Here is a 19668-nt window from a genome sequence, read left to right as displayed (position 1 = left end):
CAAAGTTAAATGCATGAAAATCAATTAAGCAACAAACCCCGGGGTTTATGTTAAAGTGGAGTGAAATTCGGTCGATTATATTAAATCCGTGCGATCATACGGCAGAGGCCGCACAAAACAATTATCCAGTTGCATTGCATTAAGGGAATTCCGTACTGCGTCCGATAGATGGGAAATAATCCGACAGTGGTGGCAATTATATGACCGATTTTGGAGGTAACCGCAACTTCCTCCGACTTGTTGAATATTAATACAGTTCTCCGCACTAATCCCCTATCCTTATTCCGTTCCTGGAATACATTAACTGGTTGTCCTTTTCAATATTGACTGCTATAAATTTTGTTAGTTAGTTTATTGGATGCTGAATACTGATGAGAGTGATGTGATAACTTTTGTTTAATTTAATCTCGAGTTTCGGGCACGAAGCCAAATTATATTCGTCGATTGAGTTTTCGTTTAAGTTGATTGTCATATTATTCCTGAAAAAATAGGTACTACTAGTGAACATTGAAATACGAATATCCAGAAAAAACATATACATATTTAAGAAATTAAGTATATATTTTAAAAGTAATAATTTATTAAAAATAAGTTTCATACTAATTATAGAAGGTGAGAGCAGTTAAAACACGTTCAAGTTTTTCATTAGATCTCGTTGTTTCGTTGAAATAACCAAGGTAGTAGCATCTCTTCCTCTGTATATGGAAACATTGTGTTTTTCAATAAGTGTTGCCTTATACTTGAATCAAGGTCCTACTTTGAATCGAGAAAAGCATCCCCAAACTATAACCTTCCACCACCATGTCTAACCGTAGGAATTTTGTATCTAAAATGGCATAGTTGCACCACTGGCCTTCTCACAAATGTCCTACCATCTGACCCAAACAAATTATTATTTTCGTCGCTCCAAAGGCCAGTGTTCCATTTTTTCTGATTCTATCACAAGTGAAATTTCGCAAATGTCTGTTTTTCTTTGTTTGTTTTGGTCTTTTAACTGCAACTCAACCTAGTAGTCCTGCATCAATAAGGCAATTTCTCTCTGTACTGATACTAACATCTAGATTAAATTGTGTCAAAAATTCTTCGATGATTTGATATTTTGAAAGGATCTTTGAGGGAAAGTTTTTTTATAATTTAGGAAGTAGAAGAACTATGAAATGAAACAACGTTACCCACAATTACCCTGTCTTTATTTAGTATCTAGAAGGATATCCATTATTCTTAATAAACACCTTTTTTCAGTGATTTCAGTAGCTTTACAAGATATTATCGATATTTCTTTCCAGTGATTTTGAACATTTTCTTAAAGTTCATATAAATTTAACAGTCTATTCGCATGGATTTTTCTATCTATTCCATTCCAAAGGTTTTCACTTGGGTTGAGGTCTGGGCTTTGAGCTGGTCAAGACATTACACGTACTCCTTGAGAAACAAACCATTCTTTTACTAACTTTGATATGTGTTTCAGACCATTTCGTTTTGGAAGGTCCACCTTAAACTCATTTTATATTCGGCAAATGGATGCATATGTCACGATAAACGAAACGATCCATTAGCCCGTCTATGCCAAACCAGAAAAACGTCCCTAAACCATAAAGACTCCTCCACTATACCTCACAGTAGGTCTAGTATACATGGGATTATACCTTTCATTAACTGGTCTTCTCGTCCGTGAAATGCCATCAGATTTGAATAATTGGAACTGACTATCATTGGAAAATAAAATTGTTGTCCATTTCCCATCTGTTCTCTTGTAAAAAGTAGTCTCGCTGCTATATTTTTTCAGAAATGAAGAGTTCCTTTGATGATTTTCTACCATAGAATCCAGGTTCTTTTAGTCTTCATTTTATGGTACTCACCGACACACTGACTTCGTTTATTTTTTGATTTATGCGGTATGTGCTGCTAAAAGGGCCACGAACAGCCAGTCAACCGTTCTGTTAATCTTCGTTTTCTACCACTTTTGGGAATTCCTTCCTGTGTATTCCTTAAAATTAGAATTGGAAATCGTCCTCGAAATTATGAATGTTTAAATTTAAATCGACTGCAATTTTATTCTGTTTTTCACCATTCTGGAATTTTTCTATAATTTGTTGTTTAACTTGTATCCATAAAACGTTATAAAAAATATGTAAATAAAGGTATCCACATAGAAAGGGAGGTACGAAATGTTTAGACACTTAGTATGTATTGGACTGGTTGCGCATTCGCCATTTTAACAACAGTTGTAAAAATGGTGGATGCGAAACAAAAAACTTAATTAAAACATTCAAATGAATTAGATTGAGATATTTGAAAACATAAAATTAATTGCCTTTTGGATGTAGTTGCAGTTATACAATTTGTTTCCGCATTCACGATATTTAAACATTTATTAAACATCAAAATAATATTTTTTATAGTATTTTAAAGGTTACTTTACTGATTAATTAAAAAAAAATTAAATAGTACCTGTTAAAAATGGATCTAACAGTGGATAAAATAAATTACTTTTAATATAATCAACTTATACTTAGAATTTGTTTAATAGTTTCGCATTCGCCATTTTTAACAACATATGTAAAAATGGTGTATGCGAAACAAAAAACTTAATTAAAATATTCAAATGAATTAGGATAAGATATTTGAAAACGTAAAATTAATTACCTTTTGAATGTATTTGTAATTATACAATTTGTTTCCGCATTCACGATATTTAAACATTTATTAAACATCAAAATAATATTTTTTATAGTATTTTAAAGGTTACTTTAAGACGTTAATTAAAAAAAATTAAATAGTACCTGTTAAAAATAGATCTAACAGTGGATAAAATAAATTACTTTTAATATAATCAACTTATACTAAGAATTTGTTTAATAGTATGATTATGTTTTTTAATTTGTTGCTCTACAAATACTACATTGGGCATTTATGATTAGAAAAAACTCATACACAAAACTAGACAAATACAGAAACAAATAACTTTTTCGTGAATTGTCCGACTTTGGGGCAAATAAGTATCATTTATCGAAGACAAAATTAGCGAAGCACAAATCCGGATTATCCAGCAACGAAAGCAGAAAATCGTAACAAATCAATTACCCGTTCGATTCAGACAATCAACTCATTAAAAGTCTAGACGTTTATGACAAACAACACGAAAATTGGGAAACAACCGAGTCTCAGCGTGTGTGCGAATTAACGTACCCAATTAAATCGACAAATTGAATATGTCTGGCGTCTATCACTATTTTCTTGTTGCACTCGGCGCAACGATTGTCGAAAAATTGACAAACCTACGTGCGGCAAAAAGTCAGAGATCGGCTCCGCTTTGCGTGGCGGACACATAAAATCGTAAATTGCCCGCATAAAGCTTGTTTTCCTCCGGCGCTTAATCCAAATGGCCGTTCCGGGCGCAAAACTGGAAATCGCTTATTCCCGAAAGACTGACTGTCTGACTAAACGTGAAAATTTAAAGGGGCCGCCGCCGAAGCCACTTGAAACCGGGGGGCCGTATCATCGCACTCGAAAGAGAAATTTAAATTAGGACTCACTCTGTCGCGCTTTATTTCAGACCGAAGTGGACCGCCGCCGTCAATCTGCATAATATTTGAATTTATCTTTCGCATTACCGCGGCCGCAGTCGATATTAAAATCGGGCTCCTTCAGATTAAACGTCGAAAATATTCAAGACGCCGAAGCACGAGCCGGTGACGGTTGGACGGGGAACGCGAAAAATATTTAATTGGCACATAGACCGTTTGTTCTAGATGATATCTGGTGGATTTAACATTTTACGAGCACATTAACGATCAGCAAATGGGAAAACACGACTCACCGTCCGTTGGAGCATGTTTGCACTCGATAAATCATATTCGTACATATTCGCAAGGCTCCCGCTTTGATCTTGCTCTCAGACGATAATAGTTAAATACCAACTCAATTTGCTAATTTAATTACCGTCTTTAGTACTTCATCATTTAATTATTCCTATCAGGGACCAACAGCTAACATAAAAAATGATTTCAATTAAGAGACCAAATATTAATTTAAGACCGGTTTATATGCAAATTAATAATTTCAGGTTGCAGGATTGGAGAGAACTTAAAATTTACTTTTAAACTTAATTACTTTTTGTTACAGGGTTCAAATACTTTTAATTAGTTAATTACTTAATATCAGTCAAAATAAAAATATGAGAATTATATGAAATATTTCAAGTTTTAATTAAAAACAATATGGAACAAAAGAAGTTAAACACTTCTTAAAAATCCTGCTGGTAACATATTAATTACAGAATTGGCCATAATTATTGCAACTTATTAAAATATATTAAAAAACTGTGCTACTTGAAATCATAATGTTTATTGTTTTTTCTATTATTGTCGTGTCTACTATAACTAATAATTATTCTTAAAAAAATATATACTATGTTATTTTTCAATGAACAAAATTATAACAACTTTTTACTTTATGACCTTTAATTGCTCTCTGTAAATGTAAATCGATTATTTTCAAGCAAACTTTTGCTTAATATAATTATTTTATTATTGGTTGAAGTGAGACTATAAGAAAAAATATAATTCAGAGTGACAAGTACTGAAAGAGACAATAAGAGATGGATATGGCTAAATCATTTTAACGGATTCACATATAATTTAAAAAAATTGAGAAACTATCTGATTTCGAAAACCTTTAAGGAAAATCGATAATTATTATCGATTATCGATATTATATTCGAATGACAATAATTTTATCATCAACTGAAATTAATAGATGTTATGCATCAAATATACTAACTAACTAAATTTAAACTGAAAACATACCAAATAAGTTTATATTAAAAATATATTTTTTTAACTTAATTGATTTTAAATCTTATTCTAATTATTAATAAATCATTACTTGCTAGATCGTTTAATTTTTTCAACTGCAATTAAAACTATATCTTATCGGAGGTCAACTAAATGGCTTTAATTTAAGATTTTGATCAGAATTTCTATTATGATAAAATAGGTTGAATACGCAAATTACACAACTATTTTCCTTATATAAGGCACTACATTTTTAATTAATTTAGAATTAAATGAGATATTAAATAAATATTTAATTTACAGTGAATTTCTTTAATAAACCTTTTATCACAAGCAAAAAGTAATTCTATCTTTGTTCACTTAGCTTCTCCAACTATAAATGAAATTAATTTAAAACACTTTATACAGTAAAAATACTATAGTTAATTTACGTGAGCGTAAAAACTCAACATTCTAAGAACCACGTCATTATAACCAGAAGAGTTTTCATTTATTCAAAGAAAGTTTCAGAAAAAACGCCCCCGCACATTCAATGTACAGATGTCGAAATGTGAAAGAGTCGCGGATCCGAAATTCCAAGTTATCTTTGACGGCAAAGAAACAGGAAATGACTCCTGCGATCCGGCTTAAACTTCGCCAGTAAATCATTCGACGTAGACTACAGTTTCAGTTTTTTTTTTTTTTGTTTTTTCATCCAACCAAGCTGAAAACACCGAAAAGTACCGTTGTACCGTATAAATTTGCGTCGTCGTGCCGATTTTCTGGCACTGGTAAACTTCTCTATTGAATTACCGAATATGCCGCAACAATGTCCGCATTGTAATTTAATGCTGTCGAGTTTTAATTTGAATTTACTAACAATTTTATAAAGTTGGCGCAGTGTTTACACGGGGGCTTCAATCGATGTAACAAGTTGCCGAACCCCCGTCTTAATGAACCCTAATTTAATTAAACTCGAATCTTTCAATGACATGTGCCGGTTTTGTTTTTTTCCGTCCGAAATGTCGTGTAAACTATCAGAAAAGTTTCACGCAGCTTTATGCTATTTTCAATAGATACTCATTACGGGAAAGTTTGCTAATGATCCGAATGAAAAAGCACCAGGCCACTGGAACTTTTCGCATTCGACAGTTCCAACTAATCTGAATGTTCCGTGCAGTTTTTTCCGGTTATCTGCATTCGTTCGATGCGACACTAAAAGCATTCAATACCCACACATTTCTAAAAATAACAGAATAAAGAGATCCATAAGTTTTATTCAGGAGATCCATTCATGTTTTCATTGAACTTTATTTCCCTAAGTGATTTCGTCTGTTATCTTATATATCTACTATATCTACAACAATATTAATATTTTACTTGCTGCTAATGTGAAATTTATACATTTTGTAATGTCCGTGCATGCAGGATTTTTGAATTTATGGCTCGTGAAACGACGTAATAAAATTTACATTCGACAAACTGACATCTTTTTTCATTGAGACTAAAAATACGACATAAACCATATTATAAAATTTGGACTATAAAATTCAAAATTGACGGTTATCAGTTCATTATCAAAAATTACAGCACATATAAAAACTGTGACTGGAATATAAAAATGTTAGGTATATCTGGTTTGACAGCACGAAAGCAAATATTTGAAACGTATCCTGTATTTCCATTTATATCAGAAATATTGTATGCATCCGCGTTTTTACATATTCTATTTTGGGGGTGCGGGAGAAAAACACATTTACAAATATATTGGAGCATTAAAATACCGCATTGTGAGATTTTGCGTTGCTCCATTGCGAAATTTGATCAGAAATCTCCACCGAAGACGCGAAACAAATTTAAATTGAACAAGTTACAGAAGCATTGAATTTAAAAAAATACATACGTAAAATGTTTGGCTACACAAAATTAGATTCGTTCAAAAGCTTAAATTATTTTGCAATTTAATGGGGGATATTTGTATTTATAATAATTTATAAATGGTTCCGCTACAAATATAAATTCTTCAACAGGAATCTCTATCGAAAATGCGAAACATCTTTAATTTCAACAAATTACAAAAGTACTAAATTTAATAATTTAACATCTTTGGATTATAGAAAATAAAGTTATATTCTGGAAGCTATTGAAAATCAATATAATTTAAAAATTGTTCTACTACAAATGTACATTTTTCGTATATTTTGAATGAAAAAAGACATAAAAATAAATAGAGATTACAAGCAGTATAATTTTATTCCTTGAAATTCCCCAATAAAATAAACACCGCAATGTGAAATTTTCTATTGCTTCGATAAAAAATTTAATCAGAAAACTTCACCAAAGTCAAGAAAAATTTAAAAATGGTTCTGTATGAGTAAATTTTAGCAAAGTAAAGCAACAAAATACACTCCTGGACAAAAATTTGGAAACCCCAGGATATAATTGTTTAAAATAGGAAATTTTTCTACTACAAATGTACATTTTTCGTATATTTTGAATGAAAAAAGACATAAAAATAAATAGAGATTACAAGCAGTATAATTTTATTCCTTGAAATTCCCCAATAAAATAAACACCACAATGTGAAATTTTCTATTGCTTCGATAAAAAATTTAATCAGAAAACTTCACCAAAGTCAAGAAAAATTTAAAAATGGTTCTGTATGAGTAAATTTTAGCAAAGTAAAGCAACAAAATACACTCCTGGACAAAAATTTGGAAACCCCAGGATATAATTGTTTAAAATAGGAAACATAATTATAAAAAATAATATGAAAATGAACGTTCTACATATTATAACACAAAATAATAATAATACAGAGTATATACTGCAGTTTATTTCGATATTATAAAAAATATTATAAGGAGTAGACAAGGACCCAGTTTTTTATCAAGACATACGTTTGAAAACCCCTCAAATTTAATTTATTAAAGAACCATATGATACCCTTCGCGGAGAATTCCACTAAAATAGTTGTTTCAACAGGACAACGATCCCAAGCATGTTTAAGACAGACCTACTGAAAAGGCTTCAAATGGGATGGCAAAAAATACCTCCAGAATTTACTATGACTCCATGAACATGCTGATAGTTTCGTAATAAAATATTGTTTTTGTTGTTTTTTTGTTTGAAAATTAAATTATTTAATAAAGTTTCCAAACTTATGTCCAAATAAAAAAGTTTATTTTGAATAAATCTTAATAAAAGTAAATACAATTTTAGAAGCATTTTTATTTCCTTAAACAGAAGTCTATATATTATTATTATTTTAATAAATATTAAGTAAATAAAAATTAAGTAAATAAATTTTATACAATCCAAATATCTTATTTTTTCTAAAAAACATTGAAAAAATGATGACGTTAAACAGGTTGTGATATTAAAAAAATTACATCCGTTCAATCCCTTTAAAATCCAAATTAAAAATGGACTACGGAAAGTTTTTGGCCGCTAAGGAAACTTACTCTCCTCGACATATCGAAAAAGTTCAAACAACTGAAAAAAGTCGACGCAAACTTTCCGGTCCTATAATTAAAGGTATATATTACGGTCTGTGACACCGGTGAATTATCATGCTGTGTTTCGGTATGATTTACGCGTTCCATAAATATCAGTAACTGTGACTTTACGTTCGAATGTGTGGAATCGTTTTTGCTCACCGAAATGTAATAATATTCACTTAAAGATGGGCTTTAGAGCAGTTCTTTAAAAAAATGTATTTAACACAGCAAATTCGTGCTTTGCTTCTTCAATTATCTGTCTTGGACGTTTCGCTTTGATCAAATTGAAAAAGGAAAGCTGAATTTAGACATTTAAAAAAGTGGGCGTCTGCAGAGAAATAATAATTCCTCGCGAAGTCGACGGAAAAAAAAGTGCGCCCAGTTCAAATCAAGAAACCAATCAGATTAAGCAATCCGAACAAAGAGCGAAAAACGAATTATGAGTTCAATCGGAACAGATTTTCAGGAATGAAAAGTTAAATGTATCGATAAAAGGTAATTACCTCCGTAACAAAGGACTCTCCGGGCTCGAATTACTGATGTACTTTTGTTAATTCAGCAGCAATTAAGACCGTATTTTCTTCAGCGACGGCGAAATCCACTACGAAATATTCCTGAATCGCGTTGCAAGTTCATACATGTGTCTATTTCCAGGACTGGATCCTTGACCCAGAATTCTAAAATAATGCATCTCTTGCGTAGTGTCAACATCCGTCTCTTTAATGGCCCGAAATAATGACTGGGTTATGAATATGCATTGGGCCTGATAACATGCACATAAATTATTTTAGTTTTTATAAAATCCCCAACCTTCACAACCTTACCTCCAACCGTAAAATACGAATGCAACCGCATAACAATTTTATTGTCAGACAAAATAACAGATAAAGACGTAAAAAATGAACTTTTTCCAGACGGCATTTGAATAGATTGGCCGGAATCGCATTTCGCATATCGTGTGCAGTTACGCGAGTGCAATTCGCGTGCATCGGCAAGATTTAGTGGGAAATTGTCGGAATCGAACGTGGTTGGTGTAAAAAGGAAAATAGTGCGAGAATAAGGGAATGAGAGATGGAATGGATAGATATTCACGTCGCGTTTCCGACCTGTGAAGACGCTGGTTTAAAAGATCGATTGAGCTGACCCCCAAACCTAAGACCACCTGTCTGCATTTCACTAAGAATGTGTTACTTTTGTGCGCACACCTTCCCCTGTTCACTTTTTTACTACTCCACCAAAATAACGTTTGTTTCTAGTAACTATAACGTTTTTTGTTTTTCCTGTTATTCTTGTCTCCCTATGCAACTGGTGAATCTAATTTTGTGAATACTTTTTTATTTTTCAATATACAAAATTATAAAAACTTTTTACTTTATAACCTTTTAAAAGAGATGGTTATAATGGTGGTAGCAAATAATGCTGACCTAAAGCTACCAATGTCTCTATCTACTCCAATAACTGAGGAAGAAGTTCTAACAACGGTAGAGCATAATCCGTAGACAAGTGTGTGAAGAATGTCTACCGAAGTAGGACCTAGTACTATTTTTCTTTTGAAAACCCTCAAGGGACAGTTGCTTTATCAGTATCATGCGCAACGACTACAAAGACTAATTTAACTTGACATTTAAGCACCATAAGTTTTTTGCGGAGCACAAGTGGATGAAGTAAACCTATTGAAATTATTCAATCAACTACATTTTGTCATATAACATCAATGTAATAAAACTCTAAACAAATGAAAATGATTATAAAAGACTTGGTCACTTATTCTGCCGAGACATCTGCTTTGTGATAATCATGAGCCATGGAACTGATGGTAACAACAGAAATTGTAATCTTTTTGAGGACAGACCAAAAATAATTTTATACCATAAACTGCTGTGTTTAGGTTTAAAAATTAATACGTTAGTTTTAAAGGGTTACAGTTGGAGTCTTTGGTACATATTCAAACAGACTCTGCTACCACTCCCAATTCAGAATCCGAAAACTGATTAACAAGTTCTGCTTACCTAAACTGAACACTATGGATGATGATCTTTTTGACGATATTTTTTTAGATGAAAAATAACAAATATAATTGCAACATGATGGCATTCCAACTCACTTTCCAATTAACGTTTAGACAAAATATTTTCACATAGACGGGTATTTAAAAACATTAATCATTAAGGACTTGCTATAAACCATAAATTAGTCAAAAAATTAAATAATCATAGCCAGTATGTGTTGCTAAAAAGAGTTCGAAAATGCTTTGCACAAAAATGTTATGTCTGTTTAGAAATGGAAGAGAACAGTTTGAACATCATTCGTAACTTTGTTTTCCGTTTGCGTTAGAAGTTTTCTTTATTTGTCTATACATTATAAATAAGTGTGAAAGTGAAAATAAATGTTTCAAAAAAGAATACTTATTATATATTTATAAAAACTTTTCTACTCATTTTGATCCACATTACACTTTAAATATTTGATATTCATTGTAACTCTGTATGTAAAAGGTAATCATAAACTTCTAGTTATAAAATAAGAAACTAAATCAATATTTTGTAAGTATACATTATAGATTAAATCCTTGTTTATTTTAGTCGTTTAAAAAGTTAAAAGACTAATTAATTTCCTCAAACTTAATTGCGTTCATCAATTTAATATCACTTTCATTTTTACCTTAAACTAATTTCCACTGTTAATTAAAAATATATAAAACTTTCAAAGATCAAATACAAACAAAACGTTTTTGATCATTTCTTGCATGAAAATTAAATGATGCAAAAAGATTACAACCAAGACTCACTTGCAAACTTCGGAAATATCAAGATCCTGTTTGGTTCATTTAAATTAATTAATACTCCTTTTGTCAGGTCCTTTGAGACTCTTTTGATAATTTCGGTTGAAAATATTTTCTCTAAACCGCTTTGTAGCCAAACAGACTAATCAGCTTTGGAAAAATTAACAGTGCCGGTCCATTTATTAAATATAATTACTCGTATAGTAATTGTTCGGCGCAAAACTTTAATCCGCCGGCAAAGAAAATCGTAACGATCGCATTGAAAGTGTAACAAATTTACGCTTTGATTTCGCAGGCATGAAGCATTATTTAATTTCGTCTTGCCAGTTCGTTCATCAGATTTCTCTCGAATATGATATCAATGCATTTCGTGTCACACTTCAAAACCTTTTCCGTCAATCGATTTAATTTAAGATGGATCTTAAATATGAACATCTGGAACACACGACGTTAAATTTCAAAGAACCTACTCATAAAAAACACAAAATAATTAATTAAGTCCTTTTAACCCAGTGTGAATTATTCAAAAAGTGATCAAATTAAAAACAAACTGGCTGATTAATAGAGGCCATATATAGTTGAAAAGAGCAATTCAGCAACCGGATTCCAAACATAACCAACAATATTCGACGTTCATTCCGTTTATGTAAACACGGGAACATGCCATCGATTTTAATTACATTTTGTTTGATGGCAAATTAAAAGGGTTATCTGAAAAAAATCTATTTTCGTATGTTATTGAATTTGTTTTTATCTGAAATTCTATAGCGAAATCCCGCTTGCTAATTAGTGTAATAGTTTTTGTGAACTCAATTATGGTGTATTTAAATATTATATCATGAAGTGATTCAAAATAGGGAAAATTATTAAAAATAAAAATAAACTTACTATACGTAGAAATATTTTATACAAATTTATTCATAAATACTTCTACATTTAAATACTTTAACTATGATTATATCTATGTTAAATATTATAGATCTTTTTCTCTTATAGATTAACAGATTAATTAATCTTGAAACAAAAAACATCGTTTAAAACCCCTACAATCATAGCAGGAAGTTTGCGCTTCCTTATTATATTTATTTTTCATTTCGGCATCAACTTTCTTCAGCATGGTTTCAATATCCCATTGATGAGCGTGTGCGCTGAAGATTGAGCACAACGTTTGGATATACCATGAACCTGTAGTGGGGCTTCTGTAGGAAACAAAACCTAGAAACATAAATCATATAAGCAAATAGCAACAATAAATTCATAAATGTTACCTGGCAGTGTTGAATAGGCCAGTAGCATGTCCGATTGATTTTTAGCATTTGATATTATTGGTCTAGCATCAGTATGTACTTCCTCTCCTCTGCAAATAAAATCGAATATATTCGACATAGTGCAATTTTATCTAATGTAATAACCTGCAGCACTGGAATATGAATATCTTTGGTTTCCCACTAAGATGTTTTTGTAATGCAATTATATCGGTAATTTCCTTAACTTGAATAAGTTTTTCATCAATACCACTGATTTGTGTGATCTGCCCATGACTATCCTGAATACTCGTTCCGTGGCTCATTATAATGGTTATTACCATGTTATAATTCTTCTGACTAGTAGACTTTGCAAAGTCATTCACAGCCCTTATCATCTCCTAAAAAACTTTCTATTAACTCGTTGCAATACTAAACCAATATACCTACATCTTTTTTTAGATCTTTTTTAGATGTATACTCTAGTTTAAACTTTTTGCATAACTTTTCCAGAGCTTCGGTGTCTTTTTTCGCCCCCTTTCTTTCTTCTTTGCCTTTAAATAGAATATTGTTGATAATTAGAACTTTTGCTCTGTTTTTGCCTTTCGTGTTGTACGTCGGTATTTCATGATCATTTGGAAGACCACTTGACTGAGAAACTTGAGAAGTCACAGAAGAAATAGAAGGTCTTGGATTTGCAGAAACAATAATGGGTTTGGAAATTGGTGGGCTACTTCCAGAATAAGCAGGTTTATTTATAACAGTACTGGTTTGAGAAACTCCTGGATAACTGGGTCTTTTATATACTGATTGATACTGCAAATTTTTTACTGCAGGAACTGAATTTGTACCATTTTGTGAAGAGAACGGCCTTGCATCTGTTGCTGCTGTTGTTAGATTAATAATTTGAGATCTATCTGTATTGTTTATTGGTCCAAATAAACTTGAAACTGTAGACGGATATGTTGAGAAGCTATTATTCGTATTAAATAGTGCACTACTTCCATTACGGTTCCAATTAGCGCTGGTGTTAGATGAATATATAGTTTGTTCAGAATATTGAAGCGTACGCGTTTGTTGGGATGTCCTAAAATTTTAATAATTAGATCTAATTTATAAACTTACATGAAATACATACAGAGTGCATGATCTGTAACAAAAATTTTAATTAGTAATATTTATATTTATACCAACCAAATTTTTAAAAACTATATCTTTGAATGACTCATTGTATATCAGATAAACTGTACCAAATTAATTCTCCATTATATTGGATGCTATTAATGTTGATGTTTGCGAAAATCATATTAATATACATGCACATATATTTATAAACATTTAGACTACCCCTTAAACAATTAGAAATTGACTTTTGTTGAATTCAGTATTGAACAAAGTGTTCTATAAATAATTCACATTAAATGAACCAATTTGTTAATAAATTTTTAACGATGACTAATAACTACATTAACATATTTTAGTCAGAATTATTAAAAAACTAGCGCAATTAATTCGTTTTTCATATATTTCTAAAAGGAATATTAATTTATTTATTTATTAATCATTATTTAACATTACACTACTTATTTTTAATATTACAAATTAAATATACCATAAATACTCACTTTTTTACAACAATTTTATCACTACTTTTGCCTTTATCATTTCTCCTCATTTTGCATTTCACTCTAATAATGCAACAAATGTTTACTCTGTAACAATTAATAACATACGACGTTTACCACAGCAACTACTAAAGTGGAAGTGAGCAATAAGGATATTAATCCCGGCTTGATTTAAACAATAACTAAGGTGTCGAGACACAAAGAAAACGGTTGGTTAGGCAGTGATTATTGACAGTTATTGTCAGATAAGGAGACCAAATCTCTGCTGATAAGGTTTATTTAATAAAATAGGTAACTGTATATTTTAATACACAACACATTTTGTTTTCGTGTTTTTCCAATAGATAAATTTGTGGCACATATTTAAGGAAACATTAATTTTAAATTAAGCATTAATAAAATTTTAAAAAGCTTATATATATATATATATATATATATATATATATATATGACACATGAATACTAAAATATATAAAATTATAGGTATGTAAGTAAAATAACGTGTTTTACAAGATTACAAAATTTATTTGTAAAACATTACATCTATTAATATAAGGCTATTAATATATATTGTATATTCATAGTATTTAAATAGCAATTAATTCAATATTCACACAATTTTCCATTCTCCTCATAAATACCAGGATGTATATAGCACTTTTTGAATCCTCTGTTCAAATACTCAGAAGTTTGCATAGTGTGTTTCTCTGACATTCGCCTTTTCAACCTTTCATCAACCATTTGCAGCAAGTCATCAATAGGTGTGTCATGGCAGTGATTCATAAATATTTCGCAAATTAATTCTATGTACCATGTACCTAAAACCGGGTCCCTGTGCGCCTTGTATCCTTAAATGAAAACAATCAAAGTAACATTACAAATTAAAGTCAACCCAAGGTACCTCTCAAAGTAGAATGACCAACTAACATATCGTCAACAGTCCTTAGAGTAATTCCAAACTGAGGTGCAGTTTCTGAATTAGGAGTTGTAGCAGAGTCTGTTTCAGTATGTACCAAAGACAAATCCAACTGTAACCCTCTAAAACCAATGCATTAATTCTTATATTTATACAGTGGATTAAATTTACCTGCACATTTGGTATAAAATGATTTTTGGCCTGTTCTCAAAAAGCTTACAATTTCTGTTGTTGAACTGGTCTTCAATCCAGCAAGTGTTTATCTCGCGACCATCACTTCCAAATATAATTGAATCACCCATACCATCAGTTCCATGGCTCATTATTATCACAAAGCAGATGTCTGCTACTTTCTCAGCAGAATAAGTGGCAAAGTCTTTTATAATCATTTTCATTTGCTCAGCAGTTTTATTGCTTTGATATTCTATAACAAAATGCAGTTGATTGAATAATTGCAACAAATTTTCTTCATCCACTTGTGCCCCATTTCTGTACTCTTGATTGGTGTCATTGAAATCATAATTGTTGATGATTAAAACTCGACCACGTCTCTTTGATCTTGTTCTATAAAAATAGCTTTTGTTGTGCTCAGTTGTGTCATAAAATTTTTCAGATTTTTTTACTTTAATTGTGAGAGGAATAAAGTTGTGAACAGATTTGACAATTGGTGAAGTGGGCACTACAAATACCTCCTCCTCAGGCATACGAAATCTTACACAGCCTAAAACAAACTTTGTAGAATTTTATTATTTAATGAAATAAAATATTTACCAGTATGTCTGTTATTTAAGAGCTCTGCAAGTTTATTTTGTCCTGATTCACGAAGGGCTTCCAATAAAATTGGAAAGGCTCTCGGTTTATCTTGAAGATGAAAGAAAAACATTCTTTTGTTGTTCAGATCATCATTAGTCTAAAAATTAATAAATTAACATATTTTATTCGAATCATATTATTTATTTTTACCGAAAATTCATCTCTGATGTCTCTTTCAGTTATAATTTTTTTCTCCAACATTTTTGGGTACAACTTTTTTGTATCACATGTTCTTACAAGTTCTCTCCAGTGTTTTAGCACCAAGTTTTTCTGTTCCTCGTTCATTTTAATATTATAGAAAAATAATAACTTTGGTCAACAGAGTCAATAAACAAACAAAGCAAATTCTTTGTATATCTGTCATTGTCGAATGTGAACTGTGAAATTCGAACCAGTGAAATGGAGCGTAGCTCTAATCTCCCCAACGAGCGAATTATTTGAACTACTTTTGACAGTGACAGGAGTTTTATATTTATAAACTATGGAGGAATTTAAAGAACTGTCAGTTGACTCTTTTAAAAATATATGCAGACTTTGCCTAGCACAAAATGAATTAGAACCTGTTACTAAACAATTAGACAACAATATTATTTTGTCAAATTTAATTTTAACATACACGTCGATTCAGGTACATTTATCTGTACTATTAAGTTTAACAACTAAGAATACCCAGTTTCAGGTCAATGAAAACGAACAATTCCCAACAAAAGTGTGTCGAATTTGCTCAGACATACTGTATGCTGCTCACAAATTTATAGAAAAATGCAAAAGTAACCAACAAATAATAATATCAATTGTTGAACAAGCTAAACAATCACAAAATGTGCGCACTCCAGAAATTGAAACTTCCGAAGATTACGCATCAGATAACTACATTAAAAGTGAAAATGAAAACGATTCTTGTAATGAAACAGTCAAAACAGAAGATTCAGATAAAGAAGACACACAAAACACATGCATAAGAAAATTAAGAAACAGACCATCAACTTTAAGAATGTACAACAAATCCAAATTACGCCCAAAACGGGTGAAATCTTACATCAGAACAGTGGATGGTCCACCATTTGTTTGTTCTGTGTGCAGTGAAAGTTACGACGATTATGCGGCATTAAAAAAACACCGACTAGAACTGAAACATCTCAGACCACTAAAACATACTTGTCCACATTGTGGCAAGGGTTTCTCTCACAAATCCAGATTGGAAGAACACATAAGAACCCACACAGGTGAAAAGCCCAATGCATGTCCCACATGTGACAGAAGGTTTAATTCTAAGGTGGACTTGAAAAGACACATGCACACACATTCCACAGTTAAGAGGTACAAATGCAAGTACTGTGATAAAGGATACAATAGAAAGTTTGGGCTAAGAGATCATGAAAGAACCCACACTGGAGAGAGGCTATACTGTACATGTTGTGGGAAGGAATTCACCTCTTATTGCACTCTGTACCAGCATGAGAGAAAGAAAAAGTATAATTTGTCCATATATCAGAAATACCAAAAGGGACAGTTTCCTTGTAAATTATGTAATAAAGTGCTGACCACTGAGCAGTCACTCAGACAGCACACATTATTGCATGGGCCCAAGAATTACAACTGTGAGAAATGTGGCAGGACTTACGTCACGCAAAAACGGTAACACTTGTTGTAAAAAATTATTAGTTCAATAACATATATTTGTTTCAGTTTAAATGATCACGTCCGAAATTGTCACAAGGCGGAGGATCAATTGTGCACCTTATGCGACAAGGGTTTCAAGTCTCGCAAAGCTCTGGTGGCGCACTACATGCGAAGTCACGGCGACGATGACGGCGAGAAAAAATCCTCGGCGAAAAGAGAACATCCGTGTCCCGTTTGCGGACGTGTCTGCGTTACCAAACAAACACTGGAACAACATGTGTTGCAACATGGTCCAAAGAATGTTACATGCGAAGTGTGTGGCAAAGCTTACGCCAGTGAAAAAAGGTTCATTTGCTTAAAAATTAATTGTCTATTATTTCTTATTTATTTGTTGTTTTTACAGATTGAAAATACACATAGCATACGCACACAATGACAAGGAGTACACCTGCCCAATATGTGGAAAAGTATATAAATCAAAGGATGGTTATGACTATCACATGAAAAATCACACTGGCGAAAACGTGCATGTCTGTGACGTATGTTCCAAGGAATTCAAGTGCAAAGGTTCTTTACGAGATCACATGCGCCTGCACACTGGTAAATTTCAATCAGAACCTATTGTAAAACCTAAAACTAATCGTTTCTATTGTAGGAGAGGCAAAATTTAAATGCAGTCACTGCAATCGTGTATGTTTGAACAAACGTAAATTGATGGACCATTTAAGGGTACATACTGGCGAAAAACCTTATTCTTGTTCCGTGTGCGGTAAAGCATTTGCCATTGTCACGAATTTGAACACTCACATGCGTATACACACGGGGGAGAAAACACATCTGTGTCCCAAATGCGGGAAAGGCTTTTACGACTCTCGTAATTTAAGGAAGCACTTGTTAACGCATAATAATTCTACTGAAGAAATTAAAATTATCATTGAATGAAATGAGGATTATGTAATCTATTTTCAGAATATTTTTAAACGAAAAGCAATCAATTTTATAATGCTTATTTTAGTGATATATTTGTGTTATTATCAGATTGTGACTGTATCAGTTATCGAATTAAGAATAATTGTTTTTTACCGTACTATTTATAATAAAATATAACAATGATTTTATATTTTCTTAATGAAAGTTTTTTCAAAGAAAGATGTATCTATACATATTTTAAAGGAGCGAACATTAAAAATAAAACTAATGAAACGAAAAAACAAAAGAATTTAGTATAAGATAAAATTTTGAATTAATTGATTTTCACTTAAATTTGTTAAAATATTTGTATTTTCAAGTACAAATTACATTAGGAATTAGTAAAATTTATGTTATCAAAAATTTTAATTATGGAAAAGTAATAATTTGGTTGTAAAGATAATAAAATTTCTTATTTCATACTATTATACTACATAATATGTCAGAATTAATTGAAATTATAAAATAAGACAATTCATTAAATATAAAAATATATTTTTAATGTTATAATAATGCTTAACTATGAAAAGAAGTACTTGATCGGGAAAATGAAGTTGTTCCCTGAGTTTGAGATCCTGCTCCTGGTTTTGACTAGAACAAATTAATTAGAAACTTATACCATAAATAAAAATGTGGGACTTACAGTTTTCAGCCTATAAATTGTGTCTAGTGCATGAGGAAGGATTGGTCTAATTGAATTAATCTCCATTGAAGTTAAGTGATCTATAGCAGCATAAGAACCAGTACTTTTCACCAGAATATCGACTGATGATCGTAATTTAGACATTCTTATATCCCAAATGTCTTTAATGATTGTGCGTATTTCATCTGCCCTTGGTATGTCATCAGAAGCATGCCCCAAAAGTAATTTTGCTACAACAATATAATGTCTGTCAGGCATTTTAGTAAATGTCCTGGAATTCTTTTCATCCTCCTTCACAGCCTCCAACTTTTCCACTTCCATCCAATCGGGTTGTTGGATTTTGCATTTCTGTTGCTGTTTCAAGTTAATCGCCATCCAAAGGGGCACCCGCACGGGAATACTCGCTCTGAATGGTCCCACATCTCCGGAAATTAAATGTATCACGTTGCTATTGAAAGTCGGGATTATCGTGATATATTGTTTCTCGCCTAAAAATTCTACTTCGTCGGGATCCATAGTAAATATTGAAAAATAACCGTTGGAGTGAGGTTATAAGACATAACCTCAAAAAACATTTTTTTTTTGTAAATAATAAGTTTTCAAGAATATTTTGCCATATAATTTACTAATTTATATCATTTTCAAAATATTCTTATACCAGTTGGAGTTTAAGATGGTAATATTTTTTAATATTCAAATTTGTGCCATCATTTTATTTTTGAACTGAAATAGCCCAATGTTGTTTCTGTAGACAATAAATTAAGTAGTGCAGGATAAA

The 19668-nt window shown here is 31.5% G+C and overlaps 4 protein-coding genes across 4 annotated transcripts; 1 reads left to right on the top strand and 3 right to left on the bottom strand.

Annotated features, from left to right (window-relative positions):
• Positions 1-11957: 11957 nt before the first annotated feature.
• Positions 11958-14138, bottom strand: LOC109607706 (caspase-3-like). Its single transcript, XM_020024183.2, has 7 exons — positions 14044-14138; positions 13927-13989; positions 13440-13451; positions 12752-13388; positions 12470-12702; positions 12326-12414; positions 11958-12272 (listed from the first exon to the last, which is right to left on the bottom strand). Exons 2-7 carry the CDS (start codon positions 13974-13976, stop codon positions 12067-12069), a joined length of 1227 nt encoding a protein of 408 aa, XP_019879742.2. The 5' UTR covers positions 13977-13989; positions 14044-14138; the 3' UTR covers positions 11958-12066.
• A 351-nt stretch (positions 14139-14489) lies between these two features.
• Positions 14490-15983, bottom strand: LOC109600498 (caspase-2). Its single transcript, XM_020016657.2, has 5 exons — positions 15806-15983; positions 15614-15752; positions 15014-15563; positions 14828-14964; positions 14490-14774 (listed from the first exon to the last, which is right to left on the bottom strand). The coding sequence occupies exons 1-5, from the start codon at positions 15938-15940 to the stop codon at positions 14530-14532; spliced, it is 1206 nt and encodes a 401-aa protein (XP_019872216.1). The 5' UTR covers positions 15941-15983; the 3' UTR covers positions 14490-14529.
• Positions 15984-15995: 12 nt separating this feature from the next.
• LOC109600484 (gastrula zinc finger protein XlCGF26.1) lies at positions 15996-18391 on the top strand. Its single transcript, XM_020016643.2, has 5 exons — positions 15996-16283; positions 16335-17293; positions 17345-17623; positions 17682-17878; positions 17934-18391. Exons 1-5 carry the CDS (start codon positions 16137-16139, stop codon positions 18218-18220), a joined length of 1869 nt encoding a protein of 622 aa, XP_019872202.1. The 5' UTR covers positions 15996-16136; the 3' UTR covers positions 18221-18391.
• Positions 18392-18725: 334 nt separating this feature from the next.
• Positions 18726-19601, bottom strand: LOC109600495 (DNA replication complex GINS protein PSF2). Its single transcript, XM_020016654.2, has 2 exons — positions 18891-19601; positions 18726-18838 (listed from the first exon to the last, which is right to left on the bottom strand). Exons 1-2 carry the CDS (start codon positions 19404-19406, stop codon positions 18764-18766), a joined length of 591 nt encoding a protein of 196 aa, XP_019872213.1. The 5' UTR covers positions 19407-19601; the 3' UTR covers positions 18726-18763.
• Positions 19602-19668: the final 67 nt, after the last annotated feature.

Source organism: Aethina tumida, chromosome 5 (assembly GCF_024364675.1).
Source record: "Aethina tumida isolate Nest 87 chromosome 5, icAetTumi1.1, whole genome shotgun sequence".
NCBI classification, from domain to species: Eukaryota; Metazoa; Arthropoda; class Insecta; order Coleoptera; family Nitidulidae; genus Aethina; species Aethina tumida.
The sequence above is the reverse complement of the archived record's forward strand: the minus strand, read 5'-3'. Positions and strand labels throughout refer to the sequence as shown.

Coding starts and splice junctions, on each gene's coding strand:
- LOC109607706 (XM_020024183.2), bottom strand. CDS start 13,976: ATGAGGAGAAATGATAAAGGCAAAAGTAGTGATAAAATTGTTGTAAAA. Junction 12,703..12,751: donor AAAAAGATCTAAAAAAAGAT/GTAGGTATATTG, acceptor AAAGTTTTTTAG/GAGATGATAAGGGCTGTGAA. Junction 12,415..12,469: donor TTCATATTCCAGTGCTGCAG/GTTATTACATTA, acceptor TTTTATTTGCAG/AGGAGAGGAAGTACATACTG.
- LOC109600498 (XM_020016657.2), bottom strand. CDS start 15,940: ATGAACGAGGAACAGAAAAACTTGGTGCTAAAACACTGGAGAGAACTT. Junction 15,753..15,805: donor ACATCAGAGATGAATTTTCG/GTAAAAATAAAT, acceptor ATTAATTTTTAG/ACTAATGATGATCTGAACAA. Junction 14,965..15,013: donor ATTTTATACCAAATGTGCAG/GTAAATTTAATC, acceptor CATTGGTTTTAG/AGGGTTACAGTTGGATTTGT.
- LOC109600484 (XM_020016643.2), top strand. CDS start 16,137: ATGGAGGAATTTAAAGAACTGTCAGTTGACTCTTTTAAAAATATATGC. Junction 16,284..16,334: donor TAACATACACGTCGATTCAG/GTACATTTATCT, acceptor ACCCAGTTTCAG/GTCAATGAAAACGAACAATT. Junction 17,294..17,344: donor ACTTACGTCACGCAAAAACG/GTAACACTTGTT, acceptor TATTTGTTTCAG/TTTAAATGATCACGTCCGAA.
- LOC109600495 (XM_020016654.2), bottom strand. CDS start 19,406: ATGGATCCCGACGAAGTAGAATTTTTAGGCGAGAAACAATATATCACG. Junction 18,839..18,890: donor CAATTTATAGGCTGAAAACT/GTAAGTCCCACA, acceptor AATTTGTTCTAG/TCAAAACCAGGAGCAGGATC.